This window comes from Coregonus lavaretus, assembly GCF_964263955.1.
Source record: "Coregonus lavaretus genome assembly, chromosome: 13".
NCBI classification, from domain to species: domain Eukaryota; kingdom Metazoa; phylum Chordata; class Actinopteri; order Salmoniformes; family Salmonidae; genus Coregonus; species Coregonus lavaretus.
The window spans coordinates 1,902,188-1,926,349 of record NC_140000.1 but is presented as its reverse complement, the minus strand read 5'-3'; the positions used below and the strand labels follow the sequence as shown (position 1 = coordinate 1,926,349).

At 48.5% G+C, this 24,162-nt stretch overlaps 1 protein-coding gene across 1 annotated transcript in view; it reads right to left on the bottom strand.

Annotated features, from left to right (window-relative positions):
* LOC311140673 (uncharacterized protein) overlaps positions 1-24,162 on the bottom strand; it is a 78,143-nt gene continuing 53,981 nt past the window's right edge. Inside the window, exons 16-24 of the mRNA XM_084175846.1 lie at positions 18,953-19,301; positions 18,083-18,647; positions 17,616-17,822; positions 17,308-17,433; positions 16,701-16,849; positions 15,555-15,672; positions 5,289-5,363; positions 3,227-3,328; positions 1-2,117 (exon numbers count right to left, since the gene is read on the bottom strand). Of these exons, the coding sequence (XP_084031972.1) occupies positions 1,956-2,117; positions 3,227-3,328; positions 5,289-5,363; positions 15,555-15,672; positions 16,701-16,849; positions 17,308-17,433; positions 17,616-17,822; positions 18,083-18,647; positions 18,953-19,301 (1,853 nt within the window). The 3' untranslated portion in view covers positions 1-1,955. The remainder of the gene's footprint in view (positions 2,118-3,226; positions 3,329-5,288; positions 5,364-15,554; positions 15,673-16,700; positions 16,850-17,307; positions 17,434-17,615; positions 17,823-18,082; positions 18,648-18,952; positions 19,302-24,162) is intronic.

Genomic DNA, 24,162 nt, shown 5'->3' with positions numbered 1-24,162 from the left:
TTTGGTATAATTACACCTGGCTATTTGCTATTTACAGGTTATATCATGGACCAACAGTCCGTCGTTTTACAAAGACTTTGCTTACTTAAAACATTCTCAAACTATTTCTCAATATATTCACATACAGAGCAATATAATACGTGTGTGTTTGAACATGGTTTTAATGCAATTTAAATGGTGGTGTGAGAGTTACCTAAATGATTAACGACCCCAAGCCTATGAACCTGTAACCCCGACGACAGGACACAAACCTTGTTACCCCGGAGACTAACGAGTAAAACAGCTTGTGTATCAACAGGATGAGAGCACAGACGCCTCTGTGATGCCTGTCCAAAGGAATTATAATAGTAAAAAAAAGACAAGGTGAAATAGACTTAAAATCACAACGCTACAACCCTTTGTGGAGGGGGTAGGGGGGTATTTGGAACAGAGTGAGGTACACTGACTGACACATTAGCATCATGTGTGTCTGATGACAGCATCCGGATCCTGTCCACTTCATAGTACAAGTTAATAAAATACATAAAAACATTGATCAGTAACCCCGCCCCCTGCTGTTCCTTCTTCACCACTAAGTCCTCTTGAAGGCCCCGTCTGTCCGTCCAACCCACTACTTGATACCATCAGACCAGTAGGTGGACAGACGAGTACAAGCTCCATAATAAAAGTTCATTCTTCAATCTTTTTTCTTTTTTTTTTTTACTCTGGGAGGGAGCATTGGAACATGGACTCTGTCCTTAATGGCACACTATTCCCTACATAGAGCTCTCGTCAAAAGTAGTGCGCTATGGGATTCCCCTATTGGCCCTGGTCAAAAGTAGTGCTCTATATGGGGAATATGGTGCCATTTGGTAAGCAGCCATGGAGGAATTCTTATAAGGACACCAGTCAGCTTGACAGAACCGAACCCAGCCTCCATCAGAACCGAACCCAGCCTCCATCAGAACCGAAACCAGCCTCCATCAGAACCGAAACCAGCCTCCATCAGAACCGAAACCAGCCTCCATCAGAACCGAAACCAGCCTCCATCAGAACCGAACCCAGCCTCCATCAAGCGTTCATATAACAACAGAGGCTCCGGAGTCTTGTGGTCTGAAGGCAGGGAGGGCTTGGGGAGTAGAAAGCTTTTGGACTATCACAGCCCAGCTAAAGGCAGCACCAGATACCCTAGTCAAGGTCAATGGCTGGCTGGGGGGGGGGAGATGGGCGGCAGGGCGCACCAGAGGAAAGCCAGTCAGTCATATGGATAAACAGATTCTTTAGTCTTTCTTTACATTGATCCATTTTGACCAGTTCATTCCCACTGCTGGACTTCATTACAGCAACATCCCAACAATTTCAAAAAATCATGGTTTTTCAGCCAGGGGAGGAAGAGTTCTAGAGAGAATATGTAGCTGAAAAGATGTTGAGAACATTGTTAGTTCGGTAACAAAGTTGAACTGGAAAAATGCAGAAAGCAAAACACGGTAGTGAGAATATAGTCAATGTAGCACCCCTCTCTGGGTCTGACTCCCAAATGGCACCCTATTCCCTATAAAGTACATATATAGGGAATAGGGTGCCAGTCGAGATGCAGCCTAGGTGTCGCACACTTCTCTGTGGACACTTCACCTGGAGCCTCTGCCCCTTGTGAGACGCCTCCCTCTGCGTCATCATGATTCTAGTCCCCGCCCCTAGTTCCCGGGTCAAGCCTTCAAGGCATCAGTTTAAGACCATCTTTGTCAACATAAATATGTCCTCCACATAAATGTGTGTGTGGAACGATCCCACCTCCATAATCAAACACAGTTCAGTTTCACTGCTTGACTTGACTCCTACTTGGCGTGAGAAGAGTAAAAAGCGAATCTGTGTTCGGGTTTGAGTGTGTCTCCTTTCACCGTTCGTGGGCCCCAAATGAGTGTAGACTAATCATAGTTTCAAGTCTTGATCCTGGTTCTGTTCCTCCAGTCAGACACTTAGTCCAGCTCAGTGTCCTCTTTGGGCCGGTAGATGCTGCCAAACTTCTGCATGTATTTCTTGATGTACTCCTTGGTCTTGTGCTTGACGTTCTCGTTGCACTCCAGGTCCTCTGGGTTCTTGCAGGATTTCAGCTCCTTGTTCATCACACCGTGAGTTAGCTGGAGGGATGGAAAAGGGGGAGAAAATAACAGGGGAAAAAGGAAGTCAGATGTTTCTACTTCCGGACAGCAAAATCGGTAACGGCTAACTTTCCCATCATTCCCAAGTTTTCAAGAAACCCTGGTTTGAGGATTCAGGATCTTCTACTAATTCAGTCCTGATTTTGTGAGTCTTCCAACCAGGATTTCTGGAAAGTTATCGGAATTGTACAACCCTGCAACAACACAAAGTGAAACTAGCTCCATCAAAAGGAGAATGGAGGTGAGGTCACACTGTGAAGAGATGAGGCTTTCACTCTAACTGATCCACTTCAAGAGCTTAGTTCTCATCTTAAAATGTAGACAGTCAAATGCCAGGGATGTGTCCCAAATCGCACCCTAATCCCTATATAGTGCGCTACCTTTGACCAGGGCCCATACGGTGCCATTTGGGACGCACCCCAGCTCTCTATATAAAGGAGTCAATCCAAAACGTTAGCTAGCGCTCTAGTTTAAGACGTTCTGTTTTAAGGGTTGGTCTGCATGGTATAAAATGTCAGTGTACTTTGCCTCTCCTTTGTTTATTGTGACCATGTGCTCAAGAGTAGTGGCAATGTCTCTCCATTTAAACAAGTCCCCACAGAAACGCTCAAAACTACTTGAGGCGGAAAAAAAAATAGCCTTCTGCCCTTTGAGAGAGATAAAAATAAAATAAAAACAGACTACTATTCTAAAATGTACAATGTGTCCCATTTGACCAAAAAAGGAAGAAAGAAAAAAAGTTTAAACCATTGACAGGGCTATGTCCCAAATGGCACCATTTCCCCTACACAGTGCACTACTTTTTGACCAAAGCCTATTGGTCAAAAATAGTGCACTATGTAGGGAATAGGGTGCCATTTGGGATGAAGCCTGAAACAGTGGGAGCTGAAGGCTCATGCGCTTAGTTATGGTCTGGGGGAAGAGCTTTAGTGTGAGAGGTGAAAGGAAATACCTCTGTCCTTTGAAATTAATTGCTATCCAGGACTTTAATTCAATACTGTTGGGAGAGGTCAATGTTTTGGATGGTTTTGCGCCAATAAATTATGAATACCCAAATGATGGCTTTCCACGCACGTACAACCACCTACCTTTCTGGCTAGGTGTTTGAAATCCTCAGTGTTGATGATGCGTCCCAGTTTGCAGTCTGGTTTCCGGAACGGGTTCAAGCAGGTCACAATGAACTGGGACATCTAATCATAACACAGAAAATTGGACGTCAAATCGTCATGTAGAGATAACATTTATTACATTTTTCAGTCATTTAGCAGACGCTCTTATCCAGAGCGACTTACTAGTGCATTCATCTTAAGATAGCTAGGTGGGACAACCACATATCATAGTAAGCTGGGCTTGACATTAACTGTTTTTAGCCACTTGTGAAATGTGCAAACGCACGAGGCTTTGATCTCAAAAACACATCTCGCGACTGCATGATTGAAAGACCGCTCGTGCCTGTCAACGCAGGCCTACCATAATTATACTCTGATACGCTCTGCAAAGATTGGTAGGACATTGAGCAAAACATTGCATCCGGAGGACACTCTGATCCGTTTCTGATCGGAGTAGCCTAATTGTTTGATATTGTGATTTTTGCGTGATTTTTTTACTTGTCCATTCAGACAACAAATCTACACTGAGCGTACAAAACATTAGGAACACCTTCCTAATATTGAGTTGCACCCGCTTTTGCCCTCAGAACAGCCTCAATTCGTCGGGGCATGGACTCTACAAAGTGTCGAAAGCGTTCCACAGGGATGCGGGCCCATGTTGACTCCAATGCTTCCCACAGTTGTGTCAAGTTGGCTGGATGTCCGTTGGATGGTGGACCATTCTTGATACACACAGGACACTGTTGATGGAAAGAGCAGGGGTTCCTAATGTTTTTTTACACTCAGTGTATAATCTGCTTGTCCAACTATGTTTTTTACTTGCCCCGGGCAAGTGGACAAGCGTTAATGTCGAACCTTGGTAAGTACATTGTTTCTCAATAAAGCAGCTTTCAGCAAATTCAGAGCTAGTAAGAAAAGCCTAGCGCAAGTATTTCGTTTAAGGCAGGCCATTTAAAAAATATATACAGTGCATTCGGAAAGTATTCAGAACCCTTGACGTTTTTCACATTTTGTTACATTACAGCCTCCCATTTGTCTTTGCAGATCCTCTCAAGCTCTGTCAGGTTGGATGGGGAGCGTCGCTGCACATCTATTTTCAGGTCTCTCCAGAGATGTTCGATCGGGTTCAAGTCTGGGCTCTGGCTGGGTGCTTAAGGTCGTTGTCCTGTTAGAAGGTGAACCTTTGCCTCAGTCTGAGGTCCTGAGCGCTCTGGAGCAGGTTTTTCATCAAGGATCTCTCTGTACTTTGCTCCGTTCATCATTCCCTCAATCCTGACTAGTCTCCCAGTCCCTGCCGCTGAAAGACATCCCCAAAGCATGATGCTGCCACCACCATGCTTCACTGTAGGGATGGTGCCAAGTTTCCTCCAGATGTGACGCTTGGCATTCAGGCCAAAGAGTTCAATCTTGGTTTCATCAGACCAGAGAATCTTGTTTCTCAAGGTCTGAGAGTCCTTTGGTGGAGGAGGAATAATGGTCTGGGGCTGTTTTTCATGGTTCGGCTAGACCCCTTAGTTCCAGTGAAGGGAAATCTTAACGCTACAGCATACAATGACTTTCTAGACGATTCTGTGCTTCCTACTTTGTGGCAACAGTTTGGAGAAGGCCCTTTCCTGTTTCAGCATGACAATGCCCCCGTGCACAAAGCGAGGTCCATACAGAAATGGTTTGTCGAGATCGGTGTGGAAGAACTTGACTGGCGTGCACAGAGCCCTGACCTCAACCCCATCGAACACCTTTGGGATGAATTGGAACGCCGACTGCAAGCCAGGCCTAATCGCCCAACATCAGTGCCCGACCTCACTAATGCTCTTGTGGCTGAATGGAAGCAAGTCCCTGCAGTAATGTTCCAACATCTACTGGAAAGCCTTCCCAGAATATTGGAGGCTGTTATAGCAGCAAAGGGGGGACCAACTCCATATTAATGCCCGTGATTTTGGAATGAGATGTTCGACAAGCAGGTGTCCACATACTTTTGGCAATGTGTAGTTGAGGAGGAGGCATCACAGGAAGACTAATTGAGATATAGACGTTGACTCACCTCTTTCCGGAACGTCTCCTTGCTCCTCTTGGCCAGCTCACTGGATGTGTCTGCCTCTGCCGTCTTAGTAGAGAACTGTGGAAACACACACAGAGAGAGAGGGAGAGAGAGGTCAGGGAACATGTCTGTCTATAGAACAGTCACGTTTCATTTGACTAGCTTGGTTCGGCCGTGGGTTCATCTAAAACGGTCGCCTAGCAATCTGTCTAGGTCATAGCTACTGCCATTTTCTCAGCTGTGGCAGACAGCAGCCATTTCTTGGAGCTAAAAGCCCCAGATCAAAGGAAGTGAGGCTGTATCAGCCACACCATACCATGGATGAAACATGGCAGGTGTTGGGCTAAGGCCCTGGACTTCAAGGCTGGTGGGGAAGGCAGTCAGGCGGGCCACACCTGGTCACCAGCCCCCTCCAACAGGACAGGAGGGAGCCACACAAAGCAGGGATATCCTGCCAGGATAAAGGCTGGGCTCCCTCTCCGGCTAACAGTCCCCTCCCCCCTCAGCCCCAGAGACAGCCAGTAGACAGTTGATGCCCCCCCCCCAGCACCAGAGACAGCCAGTAGACAGTTTATGCCCCCCCCCAGCACCAGAGACAGCCAGTAGACAGTTTATGCCCCCCCCCCCCCCCAGCACCAGAGACAGCCAGTAGACAGTTTATGCCCCCCCCCCCCAGCACCAGAGACAGCCAGTAGACAGCTGATGCCCCCCCCCCCCCCAGCACCAGAGACAGCCAGTAGATAATTGATGCCCCCCCCCCCCCCCAGCACCAGAGACAGCCAGTAGATAATTGATGCCCCCCCCCAGCACCAGAGACAGCCAGTAGACAGCTGATGCCCCCCCCCCCCCCAGCACCAGAGACAGCCAGTAGATAGTTGATGCCCCCCCCCCAGCACCAAAGACAGCCAGTAGACAGTTGATGCCCCCCATGCCCCAAAACCAGAGTGGAGGATCAAAGAGAACCACAATGGATTCTCATACAGCTCTCCTCCGTGCTTCCTGAGGGGTGGTGATTCTCACACAGCTCTCCTCCGTGCTTCCTGAGGGGTGGTGATTCTCACACAACTCTCCTCCGTGCTTCCTGAGGGGTGGTGATTCTCACACAACTCTCCTCCGTGCTTCCTGAGGGGTGGTGATTCTCACACAACTCTCCTCCGTGCTTCCTGAGGGGTGGTGATTCTCACACAACTCTCCTCCGTGCTTCCTGAGGGATGGTGTGCCCATGTAGCGTACCAGGGAGAAGCATTCAGGCTGACAAGAGAACACTTTATGAGCCAGTGTTTAACCTAGATTATCTTCCAGGTGGGATGCAAAGACCTCTAACCAAAACGCCAAATTATTATCATGGGTCAACAGAGCTAGGGAAAATAATATTTAAGTGGTGTCAGAAATTCAGTGGGTATCATTTCAGGTCCTGGTCAGTGGGCACAGAGACAGACACCACTATCAAGACATGTTGTAAATGGTCCTTGAGCTCATGGCTTTTATTGGCCGACGACATCATCATAAACATAGAGAGAGATAGAGACATCCCATCGTTTAAAGAAAGGGTCTCTCCCTCTCTGTGGAGACACATCTGAAAACATTTAAGCTCAGAGACACAAGGGCCCGGTCTGTAGAAACCACAAACCTCAGACGGTTTCCATTATGATCAAAGGAAGAGAAGAAAAGAGAGAAAGAGAGAACGAGAGAGAGAGAACGAGAGAGAGAACGAGAGAGAGAGAACGAGAACGAGCGAGAGAGAGAACGAGAGAACGAGCGAGAGAGAGAACGAGCGAGAGAGAGAGAACGAGCGAGAGAGAGAACGAGAGAGAGAACGAGCGAGAGAGAAAGAGAGAACGAGCGAGAGAGAAAGAGAGAACGAGTGAGAGAGAAAGAGAGAACGAGCGAGAGAGAACGAGAGAACGAGCGAGAGAGAACGAGCGAGAGAGAAAGAGAGAACGAGCGAGAGAGAAAGAGAGAACGAGCGAGAGAGAGAGAAAGAGAGAACGAGCGAGAGAGAGAGAAAGAGAGAACGAGCGCGAGAGAAAGAGAGAACGAGCGAGAGAGAAAGAGAGAACGAGCGAGAGAGAGAACGAGAGAGAGAGAGAACGAGCGAGAGAGAAAGAGAGAACGAGCGAGAGAGAGAACGAGAGAGAGAGAACGAGAGAGAGAGAACGAGAGAGAACGAGAGAGAGAGAACGAGAGAGAGAGAGAGAGAGAGAGAGAGAGAGAGAGAGAACGAGAGAGAGAGAACGAGCGAGAGAGAGAACGAGAGAACGAGCGAGAGAGAGAACGAGAGAACGAGCGAGAAAGAGAGAACGAGCGAGAGAGAAAGAGAGAACGAGCGAGAGAGAAAGAGAGAACGAGCGAGAGAGAAAGAGAGAACGAGCGAGAGAGAAAGAGAGAACGAGCGAGAGAGAAAGAGAGAACGAGCGAGAGAGAACGAGAGAACGAGCGAGAGAGAAAGCGAGAACGAGCGAGAGAGAAAGAGAGAACGAGCGAGAGAGAAAGAGAGAACGAGAGAGAGAGAAAGAGAGAACGAGCGAGAGAGAAAGAGAGAACGAGCGAGAGAGAAAGAGAGAACGAGCGAGAGAGAGAACGAGCGAGAGAGAAAGAGAGAACGAGCGAGAGAGAGAACGAGCGAGAGAGAACGAGCGAGAGAGAGAACGAGCGAGAGAACGAGAGAGAGAGAACGAGAGAGAGAGAACGAGAGAGAGAGAACGAGAGAGAGAGAACGAGAGAGAGAGAACGAGAGAGAACGAGAGAGAACGAGAGAGAGAGAACGAGAGAGAGAGAGAGAACGAGAGAGAGAGAGAGAACGAGAGAGAGAGAGAGAACGAGAGAGAGAGAGAGAACGAGAGAGAGAGAGAGAGAACGAGAGAGAGAGAGAACGAGAGAGAGAGAGAACGAGAGAGAGAGAGAACGAGAGAGAGAAAGACCATGCCCACACCCCATATAGGCCCCCTCAGATCAGACCTATGACCCTCCTGCCCACCCCATGCCCTCCACTCCCGCAAAGAGGGCCTCAACATGAAAGTCACACATTCGCCCAGGCAAACAGCCCAACCCCCACTATTACACTAGCCCAAGCCAATGGCATGTACCAGATGCTCAGCAGGCTCTGCTCACACTTACTGGTCTGAGGCCAAACCACACGACTAGCAACATTAGACACTTTATGGAACACAAAGCCTTCACTTTCTCATCCTGGAATACCCACGGCCTGAGGTCATCTGCCTTTGGCCTAAAGAGCAGGAACCCAGACTTCAAAGAAATACAGACATTGTCATTCTACAAGAAACATGGTATAGAGATGGACCGGACCCACTGGTCGCCCCCTAGGTTACAGGTGTGAAACAGGGAAGGGACTCAGGGGATATGCTAATTTGGTATAGAGCAGACCTAACTCACGCTATTAAATTAATCAAAACAGGAACATTTTACATTTGGCTAGAAATTCAAAAGGAAATTATTTCAGAGACAAATGTCCTCCTGTGTGCTACCTATATCCCCCCACTAAAGTCCCTATACTTTAATGAAGACAGCTTCTCCATCCTGGAGGGGGAAATCAATATTTTCCAAGCCCAGGGACATGTACTAGTCTGTGGTGATAAACACCTACCTGGAGATGACAGCATTCCCTCCCCCATATGCCCCCCTAGGCACAAATACGACAACATAACCAACGCTGGGTATGTACATAGTCAATGGTAGGCTTTGAGGGGACTACTAACGTAGGTACACCTATAGCTCATCTCTTGGCAGTAGTACTGTAGACTACTGTATCACTGACCTCAACCCAGAGTCTCTCAGAGCGTTCAGTCAGCCCACTGACACCCCTATCAAATCAGAGCAAAATCACAGCCTACTTGAACAGAGCATTACTCAATCATGAGGCATCAAAGCCAAAGGAACTGAATAATATTAAGAAATTATATAGATGGAAGGAAAGTAGTGTGGACACCTACCAAAAATCAATTAGGCAACAAATTCAATCCCTTTTAGACAACTTCCTGGACAAAATGTAGTAGTGAAGGTGTAAACTTGGCAGTAGAAAACCTAAACAGTATATTTGACCTCTTAGCTTCCCTATCAAATAAACAAAAATGTCAAGAAGACAACCTACGAAAATTAACAACGACCAATGGTTTGATGAAGAATGCAAAAACTTAAGAAATTGAGAAACCTATCCAACCAAAAACAGAGACCCAGAAAACCTGAGGCTACAGCTTCACTATGGTGAATCACTGAAACAATACAGAAACACACTACGGAAAAAGGAACAGTACGTCAGAAATCAGCTCAATGTCATTGAAGAATCCATAGAATCTAACCACTTCTGGGAAAATACTAAACAAACAACACGAAGAGTTATCTATCCAAAACTGAGATGTGTGGATAAACCACTTCTCCAATCTTTTTGGCCCTTTAACAAAAAACAAAAACAGCAAAAACATATACATGATCAAATACAAATCAACTATTAATGACTACCAGAACCCACTGGATTCTCTAATTACATTGAATGAACTACAGGACAAAATACAAACCCTCCAACCCCAAAAGGCCTGTGGTGTTGATGGTATCCTAAATTAAATGATAAAATATACAGACAACAAATTCCAACTGATATGCGTCAACAACAACCTTGGGAAAATCTTCTGCATTATCATTAACAGCAGACTCGTACATTTCCTCAGTGAAAACAATGTACTGAGCAAATGTCAAATTTGCTTTTTACCAAATAACTGTACGACAGACCACGTATTCACCCTGCACACCCTACATTTACATTTTAGTCATTTAGCAGACGCTCTTATCCAGAGAAACTTACAGTTAGTGCATTCACTAATTGACAAACAAACAAAGGCAAAGTCTTCTCATGCTTTGTTGATTTCAAAAAAGCTTTTGACTCAATTTGGCATGAGGGTCTGCTATACAAATTGATGGAAAGTGGTGTTGGGGGAAAAACATACAACATTATACAATCCATGAACACAAACAACAAGCGTGCGGTAAAATTGGCAAAAAACACACACATTTCTTTCCACAGGGCAGTGGGGTGAGACATGCATGCAGTTTAAGCCCCACCCTCTTCAACATATATATCAACGAATTGGTGAGGGCACTAGAACAGTCAGCAGCACACGGCTTCACCCTACTCTAACTTGTTGTCAAATGTCTACTGATTCTGTCAGACCTGGGCCCTGATAGTAAATCTCAGTAAGACAAAAATAACGGTGTTCCAAAAAAGGTCCAGTTGCCAGGACCACAAATACAATTCCATCTAGACACCGTTGCCCTAGAGCACACAAAAAAACTATACATACCTCGGCCTAAACATCAGCGCCACAGGTACAGTGGGGAAAAAAAGTATTTAGTCAGCCACCAATTGTGCAAGTTCTCCCACTTAAAAAGATGAGAAAGGCCTGTAATTTTCATCATAGGTACACGTCAACTATGACAGACAAAAAAATCCAGAAAATCACTTTGTAGGATTTTTAATGAATTTATTTGCAAATTATGGTGGAAAATAAGTATTTGGTCAATAACAAAAGTTTCTCAATACTTTGTTATATACCCTTTGTTGGCAATGACACAGGTCAAACGTTTTCTGTAAGTCTTCACAAGGTTTTCACACACTGTTACTGGTATTTTGGCCCATTCCTCCATGCAGATCTCCTCTAGAGCAGTGATGTTTTGGGGCTGTCGCTGGGCAACACAGACTTTCAACTCCCTCCAAAGATTTTCTATGGGGTTGAGATCTGGAGACTGGCTAGGCCACTCCAGGACCTTGAAATGCTTCTTACGAAGCCACTCCTTCGTTGCCCGGGCGGTGTGTTTGGGATCATTGTCATGCTGAAAGACCCAGCCACGTTTCATCTTCAATGCCCTTGCTGATGGAAGGAGGTTTTCACTCAAAATCTCACGATTCATTCTTTCCTTTACACGGATCAGTCGTCCTGGTCCCTTTGCAGAAAAACAGCCCCAAAGCATGATTTTTCCACCCCCATGCTTCACATTAGGTATGGTGTTCTTTGGATGCAACTCAGCATTCTTTGTCCTCCAAACACGACGAGTTGAGTTTTTACCAAAAAGTTCTATTTTGGTTTCATCTGACCATATGACATTCTCCCAATCCTCTTCTGGATCATCCAAATGCACTCTAGCAAACTTCAGACGGGCCTGGACATGTACTGGCTTAAGCAGGGGGACACGTCTGGCACTGCAGGATTTGAGTCCCTGGCGGCGTAGTGTGTTACTGATGGTAGGCTTTGTTACTTTGGTCCCAGCTCTCTGCAGGTCATTCACTAGGTCCCCCCGTGTGGTTCTGAGATTTTTGCTCACCGTTCTTGTGATCATTTTGACCCCACGGGGTGAGATCTTGCGTGGAGCCCCAGATCGAGGGAGATTATCAGTGGTCTTGTATGTCTTCCATTTCCTAATAATTGCTCCCACAGTTGATTTCTTCAAACCAAGCTGCTTACCTATTGCAGATTCAGTCTTCCCAGCCTGGTGCAGGTCTACAATTTTGTTTCTGGTGTCCTTTGACAGCTCTTTGGTCTTGGCCATAGTGGAGTTTGGAGTGTGACTGTTTGAGGTTGTGGACGGGTGTCTTTTATACTGATAACAAGTTCAAACAGGTGCCATCACTACAGGTAACGAGTGGAGGACAGAGGAGCCTCAAAGAAGAAGTTACAGGTCTGTGAGAGACAGAAATCTTGCTTGTTTGTAGGTGACTAAATACTTATTTTCCACCATAATTTGCAAATAAATTCATAAAAAATCCTACAATGTGATTTTCTGGATTTTTTTCTTCTCAATTTGTCTCATAGTTGACGTGTACCTATGATGTAAATTACAGGCCTCTCTCATCTTTTTAAGTGGGAGATCTTGCACAATTGGTGGCTGACTAAATACTTTTCCCCACTGTAACTTCCAAAGGTGTGAACGATCTGAGAGACAAGGCAAGAAGGGCCTTCTATGCCATCAAAAGGAACATAAAATTCGACATACCAATTAGGATCTGGCTAAAAATACTTGAATCAGTTATAGAACCCATTGCCCTTTATGGTTGTGAGGTCTGGGGTCCACTCACCAACCAATAATTCACAAAATGGGACAAATACCAAATTGAGACTCTGCATGCAGAATTCAGCAAAAATATCCTCTGTGTACAACGTAAAACACCAAATAATGCATGCAGAGCAGAATTAGGCCGATACCCGCTAATTATCAAAATCCAGAAAAGAGCTGTTAAAATTCTACAACCACCTAAAAGGAAGCGATTCCCAAACCTTCCATAACAAAGCCATTATCTACAGAGAGATGAACCTGGAGAAGTGCCCCCTAAGCAAGCTGGTCCTGGGGCTCTGTTCACAAACACAAACAGACCCCACAGAGCCCCAGGACAGCAACACAATTAGACCCAACCAAATCCTGACAAAACAAAAAGAGAATTACTTGACACATTGGAAAGAATTAACACAAAAACAGAGCAAACTAGAATGCTATTTGGCCCTAACAGAGTACACAGTGGCAGAATACCTGGCCACCGTGACTGACCCAAACTTAAGGAAAGCTTTGACTATGTACAGACTCAGTGAGCATAGCCTTGCTATTGAGAAAGGCCGCCGTAGGCAGACCTGGCTCTCAAGAGAAGACAGGCTATGTGCACACTGCCCACAAAATGAGGTGGAAACTGAGCTGCACTTCCTAACCTCCTGCCAAATGTATGACCATATTAGAGACACATATTCCATCAGATTACAGACCCACAAAGAATTAAAAAACAAATCCAATTTTGATAAATTCCCATATCTATTGGGTGAAATACCACAGTGTGCCATCACAGCAGCAAGATTTGTGACCTGTTGCCACAAGAAAAGGGCAACCAGTGAAGAACAAACACCATTGTAAATACAACCTATATTTATGTTGATTTATTTTCCCTTTTGTACTTTAACTATTTGCACATTGTTACAACACTGTATATAATCATAATATGACATTTGAAATGTCTTTATTCTTTTGGAAGTTTTGTGAGTGTAATGTTTACTATTAATTTTTTATTGTTTATTTCACTTTTGTTTATTATCTATTTCACTTGCTTTGGCAATGTTAACATACGTTTCCCATGCCAATAAAGCCCCTTATATTAAAATTGAATTGAGAGAGGGAGAGAGAGATACAGAGAGAGCCAGGCAGACAGACGAGCCAGGCAGACAGACGAGCCAGGCAGACAGACGAGCCAGGCAGACAGACGAGCCAGGCAGAAGGAGAATGGGACAGAAACTACAGAGAAGAGGAGTCAAGCCATCCCACCCTGACTGAGTACCTAGAGGACAGCCAGCTGTCTGAGCCCGAGTCTACATCCCAAATGACACCCTATTCCATATATAGTGCACTACTTTTGAACAGGGCTCATAGGGTGTAGTGTGTTATCTGGGGATAGGGTGCCATTTGGGATGCAACCTGGGCCTGAGGAGGGAGGTATGGGAGCGAAGCAGGAATGATGTGTGGGTTTGGATGGTCTCCTCTTCTGCTCCTAAACCTAGATCACCACCACCTTCAGATGTTGATGAAGCTCTTTTAAGATGTGATCCACTGCACCTCCAGCTAGAGGTATAGTGTCTGGATGCGTCCCGAATGGCACCCTCTCCCATATATAGTGCACTACTTTAGACCAGGGCCTATAGGGTAGTGGTGCACTATGTAGGGAATAGGGTGCCATTTGGGGATGCAGCCTCTGTCTGACGCTCTAGACTAGAGGCCCTTGAGGGGGTTCATTTTCTCTATCCCAGAGATGAACCAACCAACCAACCCACAGCTGAAAATAATCACTTTTGCAACATCTTCAATTAACTGATGGGAGGAACACTATCATCATGTTTCGCACGCAAGCATTCTGGGAAGCAAACGAAAATAAACAAACTATTTGAACAGATGAGTTAGAGTAGCTCTGGTGTGAGGCTAGGGTTTCTACTCCCAACCTCACACCACTAGGGGGCGAGGACCTAAACACTGAATGTATGGAAATCTGCTGACGATGTCCTGTGGACAAATGACACCCTAGTCCCTGGACAGTGCAGTACATTTGACAAGAGTCCTACGTGAATCTGATTCAAACATGAGATTTGGGCCCTATTCAAATACCTTAAAAACCACCCACCCTCCTCCCTCCCTTCTGGAAATCACTGACCTACCAGTAAGATTGGTGAAAGTAATGAGATGGGAGGAAGCCATGTTTTCATCTATCAACTGACATCCAGATCAGTAACCAGGTTTCCATCCAATGCCAGTAAAGTACATGTCAGATAAAAAATGTCACGACAGGCCTGATGGAAACAGAACATTTTTTCGGTAAACGTTTCAAATGTCAACAAAACAAAACACTCTTTTTGCATCGGTAAAATTAATTATGCGAGACATGTCGGGCGGAATCGCTTTTATGCTCAAATATTGATATAATAACCATCATATCGAAGTAAACTTGGAGTCACGCGATGACGTGTGGCCCTCCCACTACGACTCGTCAGGAAACCATGTAGTTTATTAGGCTACAGATGAAATAAGTTATGATGAACTTCACAGGGTGGTGAAAGGGCACGGTGATGAGCTGGATGCTCCTTTCCAATAAATATCCAGGGTCTTATTCTGGTGACATAATAATCTATGCTTGGCTGCCATTTGACAAATAAAAAGAATCTCGCTCTTTTGTCCATAATAATAATCCCATCATGTAGGCTATACGTGCACTCTAGCCAACAGCGCTAACAGGGTGGGCACACTCTAGCCAACAGCGCTAACAGGGTGGGCACACTCTAGCCAACAGCGCTAACAGGGTGGGCACACTCTAGCCAACAGCGCTAACAGGGTGGGCACACTCTAGCCAACAGCGCTAACAGGGTGGGCACACTCTAGCCAACAGCGCTAACAGGGTGGGCACACTCGCTGTATAACGAAAAACATTGTGTCAAAACCATCAGTAGAGTGTAAATTGTGATGGAAACCCATTTAACTTGTATTTTTTATTTCAGTACACAGGAAAAAAAGTTTTTCATGTGCACTATGCCATCACGCACAGCCTTTCATCTGCAACAAGTCAATTTGATGGAAACATCTCTGAAGGGAAAATGCGCATATGGTTTTTATGCAGATTTTAGAATATTGGCATGAAAATCTATCGCCAATTGGATGGAAACCTAGCTAGTGATTATATCAAGGAAGGAAGGAAGGATGCATTTTAAAGGCCTTGGCCTGTGTGTTTTCAGGGTCAAAGGTCACCTTGGAGGGGTTCTCGTCGTAGGTGGGCGTCCCCAGGTCCATCTCAGCCTCGTGGTCTAAGCTGTGGGCGTCTTCACTGGCCCCGTCCCAGCTGCTGGGAGGATCCCACTGAGTCTGCCTGGGGGGGGAGATACACACAATAAGACACAGTCACACATTTCCAGGCAGACAAAACGCAGCCAGACACACAGACAGGCAGACAAAACGCAGCCAGACACACAGACAAACACACACACGCAGTCAGACATGTGCAGTCAGGCAGGCAGACAGACAAGCTGACAGACACACACACAGTCACAAAAGCAGACAGAGACAGACAGGTAGGCAGAGGCAGTCACACACACACAGGGAGTGACTTACATGAACCACAGCTATGTGTAGCCTACCAGGTGATGACAGACACAGGAGGCCATGTGTAGCCTACCAGGTGATGACAGACACAGGAGGCCATGTGTAGCATACCAGATGATGACAGACACAGGAGGCCATGTGTAGCCTACCCGGTGATGACAGACACAGAAGGCCATGTGTAGCCTACCAGGTGATGACAGACACAGGAGGCCATGTGTAGCCTACCAGGTGATGACAGACACAGGAGGCCATGTGTAGCCTACCAGGTGATGACAGACACAGGAGGCCATGTGTAGCCTACCAGGTGATGACAGACACAGGAGGCCATGTGTAGCCTACCAGGTGATGACAGACACAGGAGGCCATGTGTAGCCTACCAGGTGATGACAGACACAGGAGGCCATGTGTAGCCTACCAGGTGATGACAGACACAGGAGGCCATGTGTAGCCTACCAGGTGATGACAGACACAGGAGGCCATGTGTAGCCTACCAGGTGATGACAGACACAGGAGGCCATGTGTAGCCTACCAGATGATGACAGACACAGGAGGCCATGTGTAGCCTACCAGGTGATGACAGACACAGGAGGCCATGTGTAGCCTACCAGGTGATGACAGACACAGGAGGCCATGTGTAGCCTACCAGGTGATGACAGACACAGGAGGCCATGTGTAGCCTACCAGGTGATGACAGACACAGGAGGCCATGTGTAGCCTACCAGGTGATGACAGACACAGGAGGCCATGTGTAGCCTACCAGGTGATGACAGACACAGGAGGCCATGTGTAGCCTACCTGGTGATGACGTGGTAATAGTAGATCTTTCCCTCTCCGTCCCGTGCTACCTTCCAGCTGGGGGGCAGGACGATGGTTTTGGGTTTGGGAGGAGAGGGAGGCGGCAGGTCTATCATACTGTTGGGGACTAACACAGTGTTGGGCATCTCCTGGACAGAAGAAAAAAAAGAGGCAGGTGAAGATACATCAAGTCTCCTGGAGTGATTAAAAAAACAACTGTTTACTAGGCCTACATCATGATAGAAAACAGTATGAATCTGCAAACCTCTCTTCACTGTGATGGACAAGAATCAAGACTGACTATCATGTTGATGCACACACTGCCTCCCCCTTGTGGCTAGCTTGGGATAGGGTACGGGCAGACAGATTTGGTGTATGATGTAGTGAGCCAATGTTTTTTTTTTTTTACGGGAGTCAACCACTGACCGACGATGGACAACTGAGATGATGCACAATATGTCGACCGTTGTGAGTACGCAACTAGTCTGAAAGTATTGACTTTTGGTTGAAGTTTTGACAGACAAATACGGACAACGATGAATGGATATATAATTTCATCAGTGTTCATGCGTCTGGGTCTGGTTGTGTAGCTGCAGGCCTCCCTTACCTGCTGGACAGTCTGTGAGGTGACGATGGTAGTGACCGTGCCCCCCTGCTGAACCACCACACCCTGCTGGTGACCTGTGTACACCGGCTGACCATGGAGGTAGCTGGCAGCCGGATCAGAGTACGCCTAGCCAGAACAGGATTTGATAGACACACAGAGGTCACAAATTTCACACAGATACTGAAATAGAGAGAATCCTTCAGATCTAGTCATGAAAACAGGTCTTTCAGCCTGCGTTGCTTGGAAGCCTTTATCAACGCAAGGCGGTATGTGTTGACTGTTCAGTACACTGTGCAGTGTGAGCCTACCTGCAGGACAGGCGTGTTGGCCTGTGGGTAGGCAGCGGGGATACTGTAGATGGTCTGACAGGGCTGGCCCTGATAGTAGATGGCTGTCTGGGTGGGAGGAGGTGCTGGGACAACCTGGTACTGTGGTGCTATCTGGGTCTGTACTGTCACAGCCTGCTGGGTGGTAGGGTCCCACAGCGTGGTGTAACTCCCCTGGCCCGCCGAAGCCTACAACAATATTAGAAGAATACAGGACGTTGAGTTAGGGGACCAGATAGAATTTGCAACTCGCACTGATGCGGCAAATTAATAATTTAACTCACACAGCCAAGTCAAAGGGTTGCAAAATGAAACCAAATGGTAGCACTCTGGAGCCCTGAATAATAACAAAATGTTATTTCCAGCGCTTTTTAAAACGTTGAAAGTCACTTTGGGATAAAAGCAATAAAAACCCCAATAAAATCATCACAAATATAAAAATAGAGCACCTGAGGGGGCGCCGACACGGCAGGCACTGACAGGACGGCTACACCAGGGTCCTGGCCTGCCACGCTGGGCTGCAGGGTGTACTGCTGGGGCGTGCCACGGTGGAGCTCCAGAGGGCCGGTGGGTTGCTGGATGTGTTGGGGGACTGGAGGGGCCTGGGAGGTGGAGGAGGGAGAGGTCATGCCCAGCTCGGTGATCAGAGCCTGGGGAGGTGTCTGCTCGAAGGCCAGGGTGGCTGGGACCAGGGGCTCCACAGGAGGGGTAGGCAGCAACACCTTGCCTGCGTTGGGGTTGATGGGGTCCACGTAGGTCTGGAGGGGGTAGCCGGGGGGGTAGTGAAGGAAGCCAGCTGGGCTGGTAGTGTAGGTCAGGGCTGCATCGTAGGCTAGAGTCTGGAGCTGCTGTTGTTGTTGTTGTTGTTGTTGCTGCTGTAACTGTTGTTGTTGTTTCTGGGCCTCACGCTGGGCCACCTCCTGTTCAAACAGCTTCCTGCGCTCCTCTGTGGACAGCTTGGTGCGCTCCTTGGTGATGCTACGGCTCTTCTTACTGCTGTTAGCCAGGTCAAACCTAGAAACACACAGTCAATACTACCGTCTACGGAGATCAACAGAACACTACAGACATTCCTAAAAGTCTACAATAGTGTTGGTCTGCATCCCAAATGGCACCGTATTCCCTATAGTACACTACTTCTGGGGACAGGGTGCAATTTGAAAAGGAGCCTAAAGTCTACAATAGTTTTGTTTACAAAAACGTTGCACTGTTATAGAATGACTTATGACTGAATTGAATTTCTAATCAAAAGGACATTTGATCATCCATAGCTAGTCAGTCTCTATATGAGCATGTTGGTGTTCCACAGCCAGTCCTACCGGTCCTCGTTACGCCTGCTGCTCCGCTCGTAGGCTGAGGGCGGGGGGGAGGTGGAGGCACGTCTCCTCCGTCTCTCTGTGCTGCGGGGTGTCTTCTCAGAGTCTCTGTCCCAGTCTCTCTCTCTGTCCCTCTCCCTGTCCCTCTCCCTGTCTCGCTCCCTGTCTCGCTCCCAATCTCTGTCCCTCTCTCTGTCACGCTCCCTGTCACGCTCCCTGTCACGCTCCCTGTCTCGATCTCTTTCCCTGTCCCTCTCCTTGTCCCGCTCCCTCTCCCGTTCCCGTTCCCGTTCTCGGCTACCGGAGGGGGTGCGAGCCGGGGCCAGGGCAGCGTCTCGGTCTCGACTACGATCTGTATACATGGGACAATCAAACAGGTTAAAGCCTCATTAAATGGTAGGCTGTTAGCACTGCTGAAAATAAAGTGTTACATTTTACATTACATTTGAGTCATTTAGCAGACGCTCTTATCCAGAGCGACTTACAGGAGCAATTAGGGTTAAGTGCCTTGCTCAAGGGCACAGACAGATTTTTCACCTAGTCGGCTCGGGGATTAGAAACAGCGACCTTTCGGTTACTGGCACTACGCTCTTAACCACTAAGCTACCTGCCGCCCTACGATGTAACAGATGTGGACACAGAGCTAGCGAGAGTAACAGAGAGAGAGAGAGAGAGAGAGGGAGGGGGAGAGAGAGTAACAGAGAGAGGGGGAGAGAGTAACAGAGAGAGAGAGAGGGGGAGAGAGAGGGGGAGAGAGTAACAGAGAGAGAGAGGGGGAGAGAGTAACCGAGAGAGAGAGAGAGGGGGAGAGAGTAACCGAGAGAGAGAGAGAGGGGGAGAGAGTAACCGAGAGAGAGAGAGAGAGGGGGAGAGAGTAACCGAGAGAGAGAGAGAGGGGGAGAGAGTAACCGAGAGAGAGAGAGAGGGGGAGAGAGTAACCGAGAGAGAGAGAGGGGGGGAGAGAGTAACCGAGAGAGAGAGAGGGGGGGAGAGAGTAACCGAGCGAGAGAGAGAGGGGGAGAGAGTAACCGAGAGAGAGAGGGGGGAGAGTGTAACAGAGAGAGAGAGGGGGGAGAGAGTAACCGAGAGAGAGAGAGGGGGAGAGAGTAACCGAGAGAGAGAGAGGGGGGGAGAGAGTAACCGAGAGAGAGAGAGGGGGAGAGAGAGTAACCGAGAGAGAGAGAAGGGGAGAGAGTAACCGAGAGAGAGAGAGGGGGAGAGAGTAACCGAGAGAGAGAGAGGGGGAGAGAGTAACCGAGAGAGAGAGAGGGGGAGAGAGTAACAGAGAGAGAGGGGGAGAGAGAGTAACAGAGTGAGAGGGGGAGAGAGAGTAACAGAGAGAGAGAGGGGGAGAGAGTAACCGACAGAGAGAGAGGGGGAGAGAGTAACCGACAGAGAGAGAGGGGGAGAGAGTAACCGACAGAGAGAGAGGGGGAGAGAGTAACCGAGAGAGAGAGAGGGGGAGAGAGTAACCCAGAGAGAGAGAGGGGGAGAGAGTAACCGAGAGAGAGAGAGGGGGAGAGAGTAACCGAGAGAGAGAGGGGGAGAGAGTAACCGAGAGAGAGGGGGAGAGAGAGTAACAGAGAGAGAGAGGGGGAGAGAGTAACCGAGAGAGAGAGAGAGGGGGAGAGAGTAACCGAGAGAGAGAGAGAGGGGGAGAGAGTAACCGAGAGAGAGAGAGAGGGGGAGAGAGTAACCGAGAGAGAGAGAGAGGGGGAGAGAGTAACCGAGAGAGAGAGAGAGGGGGAGAGAGTAACCGAGAGAGAGAGAGAGGGGGAGAGAGTAACCGAGAGAGAGAGAGGGGGGGAGAGAGTAACCGAGCGAGAGAGAGAGGGGGAGAGAGTAACCGAGAGAGAGAGGGGGGAGAGTGTAACAGAGAGAGAGAGGGGGGAGAGAGTAACCGAGAGAGAGAGAGGGGGAGAGAGTAACCGAGAGAGAGAGAGGGGGGGAGAGAGTAACCGAGAGAGAGAGAGGGGGAGAGAGAGTAACCGAGAGAGAGAGAAGGGGAGAGAGTAACCGAGAGAGAGAGAGGGGGAGAGAGTAACCGAGAGAGAGAGAGGGGGAGAGAGTAACCGAGAGAGAGAGAGGGGGAGAGAGTAACCGACAGAGAGAGAGGGGGAGAGAGTAACCGACAGAGAGAGAGGGGGAGAGAGTAACCGACAGAGAGAGAGGGGGAGAGAGTAACCGAGAGAGAGAGAGGGGGAGAGAGTAACCCAGAGAGAGAGAGGGGGAGAGAGTAACCGAGAGAGAGAGAGGGGGAGAGAGTAACTGAGAGAGAGAGGGGGAGAGAGTAACCGAGAGAGAGGGGGAGAGAGAGTAACAGAGAGAGAGAGTAACAGAGAGAGAGAGGGGGAGAGAGAGTAACAGAGAGAGAGAGAGGGGGAGAGAGTAACAGAGAGAGAGGGGGAGAGAGAGTAACAGAGTGAGAGGGGGAGAGAGAGTAACAGAGAGAGAGAGTAACAGAGAAAGAGAGGGGGAGAGAGAGTAACAGAGAGAGAGAGAGGGGGAGAGAGTAACAGAGAGAGAGGGGGAGAGAGAGTAACAGAGTGAGAGGGGGAGAGAGAGTAACAGAGAGAGAGAGAGGGGGAGAGAGAGAGGGGGAGAGAGAGAGAGAGGGGGAGAGGGGGATAGAGTAACAGAGAGAGAGAGGGGGGAGAGAGTAACAGAGAGAGAGAGGGGGGAGAGAGTAACAGAGAGAGAGAGGGGGAGAGAGTAACAGAGAGAGGGGGAGAGAGTAACAGAGAGAGAGGGGGAGAGAGAGAGGGGGAGAGAGAGAGTAACAGAGAGAGAGAGAGAGGGGGAGAGGGGGATAGAGTAACAGAGAGAGAGAGAGGGGAGAGAGTAACAGAGAGAGAGAGGGGGGAGAGAGTAACAGAGAGAGAGAGGGGGAGAGAGTAACAGAGAGAGAGAGGGGGGAGAGAGTAACAGAGAGAGAGAGGGGGGAGAGAGTAACAGAGAGAGAGAGGGGGGAGAGAGTAACAGAGAGAGAGCGAGAGGGGGAGAGAGTAAGAGAGAGAGAGATGGGGAGAGCGTAACAGAGAGAGGGGGGAGAGAGTAACAGAGAGAGGGGGGAGAGAGTAACAGAGAGAGGGGGGAGAGTAACAGAGAGAGAGAGGGGGAGAGAGTAACAGAGCGAGAGGGGGGAGAGAGTAACAGAGAGAGAGAGTGTAACAGAGAGAGAGAGAGTGTAACAGAGAGAGAGGGGGGGAGAGAGTAACAGAGAGAGAGAGGGGGGAGAGAGTAACAGAGAGAGGGGGAGAGAGTAACAGAGAGAGCGAGGGGGGAGAGAGTAACAGAGAGAGGGGGAGAGAGTAACAGAGAGAGAGAGAGGGGGAGAGAGTAACAGAGAGAGAGAGGGGGGAGAGAGTAACAGAGAGAGAGAGGGGGAGAGAGTAACCGAGAGAGAGAGGGGGAGAGAGTAACCGAGAGAGAGAGGGGGAGAGAGTAACCGAGAGAGAGAGGGGGAGAGAGTAACCGAGAGAGAGAGGGGGAGAGAGAGTAACAGAGAGAGAGAGGGGGAGAGAGAGTAACAGAGAGAGAGAGGGGGAGAGAGAGTAACAGAGAGAGAGAGGGGGAGAGAGAGTAACAGAGAGAGAGAGGGGGAGAGAGAGTAACAGAGAGAGAGAGAGGGGGAGAGAGAGTAACAGAGAGAGAGAGAGGGGGAGAGAGAGTAACAGAGAGTGAGAGGGGGAGAGAGAGTAACAGAGAGTGAGAGGGGGAGAGAGAGTAACAGAGAGTGAGAGGGGGAGAGAGAGTAACAGAGAGAGGGGGAGAGAGAGTAACAGAGAGAGGGGGAGAGAGAGTAACAGAGAGAGAGAGAGGGGGGGAGAGAGTAACAGAGAGAGGGGGAGAGAGTAACAGAGAGAGGGGGAGAGAGTAACAGAGAGAGAGTAACAGAGAGAGAGAGAGAGGGGGATAGAGTAACAGAGAGAGAGGGGGGAGAGAGTAACAGAGAGAGAGAGGGGGAAGAGAGTAACAGAGAGAGAGAGGGGGAGAGAGTAACAGAGAGAGAGAGAGATGGGGAGAGCGTAACAGAGAGAGGGGGAGAGAGTAACAGAGAGAGAGGGGGGAGAGAGTAACAGAGAGAGAGAGGGAGAGAGAGTAACAGAGAGAGAGAGGGAGAGAGAGTAACAGAGAGAGAGAGGGGGAGAGAGTAACAGAGAGAGGGGGAGAGAGTAACAGAGAGAGGGGGAGAGAGTAACAGAGCGAGAGGGGGGAGAGAGTAACAGAGAGAGAGAGAGTGTAACAGAGAGAGAGAGAGTGTAACAGAGAGAGAGAGGGGGGGAGAGAGTAACAGAGAGAGAGAGAGAGTAACAGAGAGAGAGAGAGGGGGAGAGTGTAACAGAGAGAGAGAGGGGGGGAGAGAGTAACAGAGAGAGAGGGGGGGAGAGAGTAACAGAGAGAGAGAGAGTGTGTAACAGAGAGAGAGAGAGGGGGAGAGTGTAACAGAGAGAGAGAGGGGGGGAGAGAGTAACAGAGAGAGAGAGGGGGGAGAGAGTAACAGAGCGAGAGAGTGGGGAGAGAGTAACAGAGAGAGGGGGAGAGAGTAACAGAGCGAGAGGGGGGAGAGAGTAACAGAGAGAGAGAGTGTAACAGAGAGAGCGAGAGAGAGTGTAACAGAGAGAGAGAGGGGGGGAGAGAGTAACAGAGAGAGAGAGTGTAACAGAGAGAGAGAGGGGGAGAGTGTAACAGAGAGAGAGAGGGGGGGAGAGAGTAACAGAGAGAGAGAGGGGGGAGAGAGTAACAGAGAGAGAGAGGGGGGAGAGAGTAACAGAGAGAGGGGGAGAGAGTAACAGAGAGAGAGAGGGGGGAGTAACAGAGAGAGGGGGGGAGAGTGTAACAGAGAGAGAGAGGGGGGGAGAGAGTAACAGAGAGAGAGGGGGGAGAGAGTAACAGAGAGAGAGGGGGAGAGTGTAACAGAGAGAGAGAGGGGGGAGAGAGTAACAGAGAGAGAGAGGGGGAGAGAGTAACAGAGAGAGAGGGGGGGAGAGAGTAACAGAGAGAGAGAGGGAGGGAGAGAGTAACAGAGAGAGAGAGCGAGAGGGGGAGAGTGTAACAGAGAGAGAGAGGGGGGGAGAGAGAGGGGGAGAGAGTAAGAGAGAGAGAGATGGGGAGAGCGTAACAGAGAGAGGGGGAGAGAGTAACAGAGAGAGAGAGGGGGGAGAGAGTAACAGAGAGAGAGAGGGGGGGAGAGAGTAACAGAGAGAGAGAGC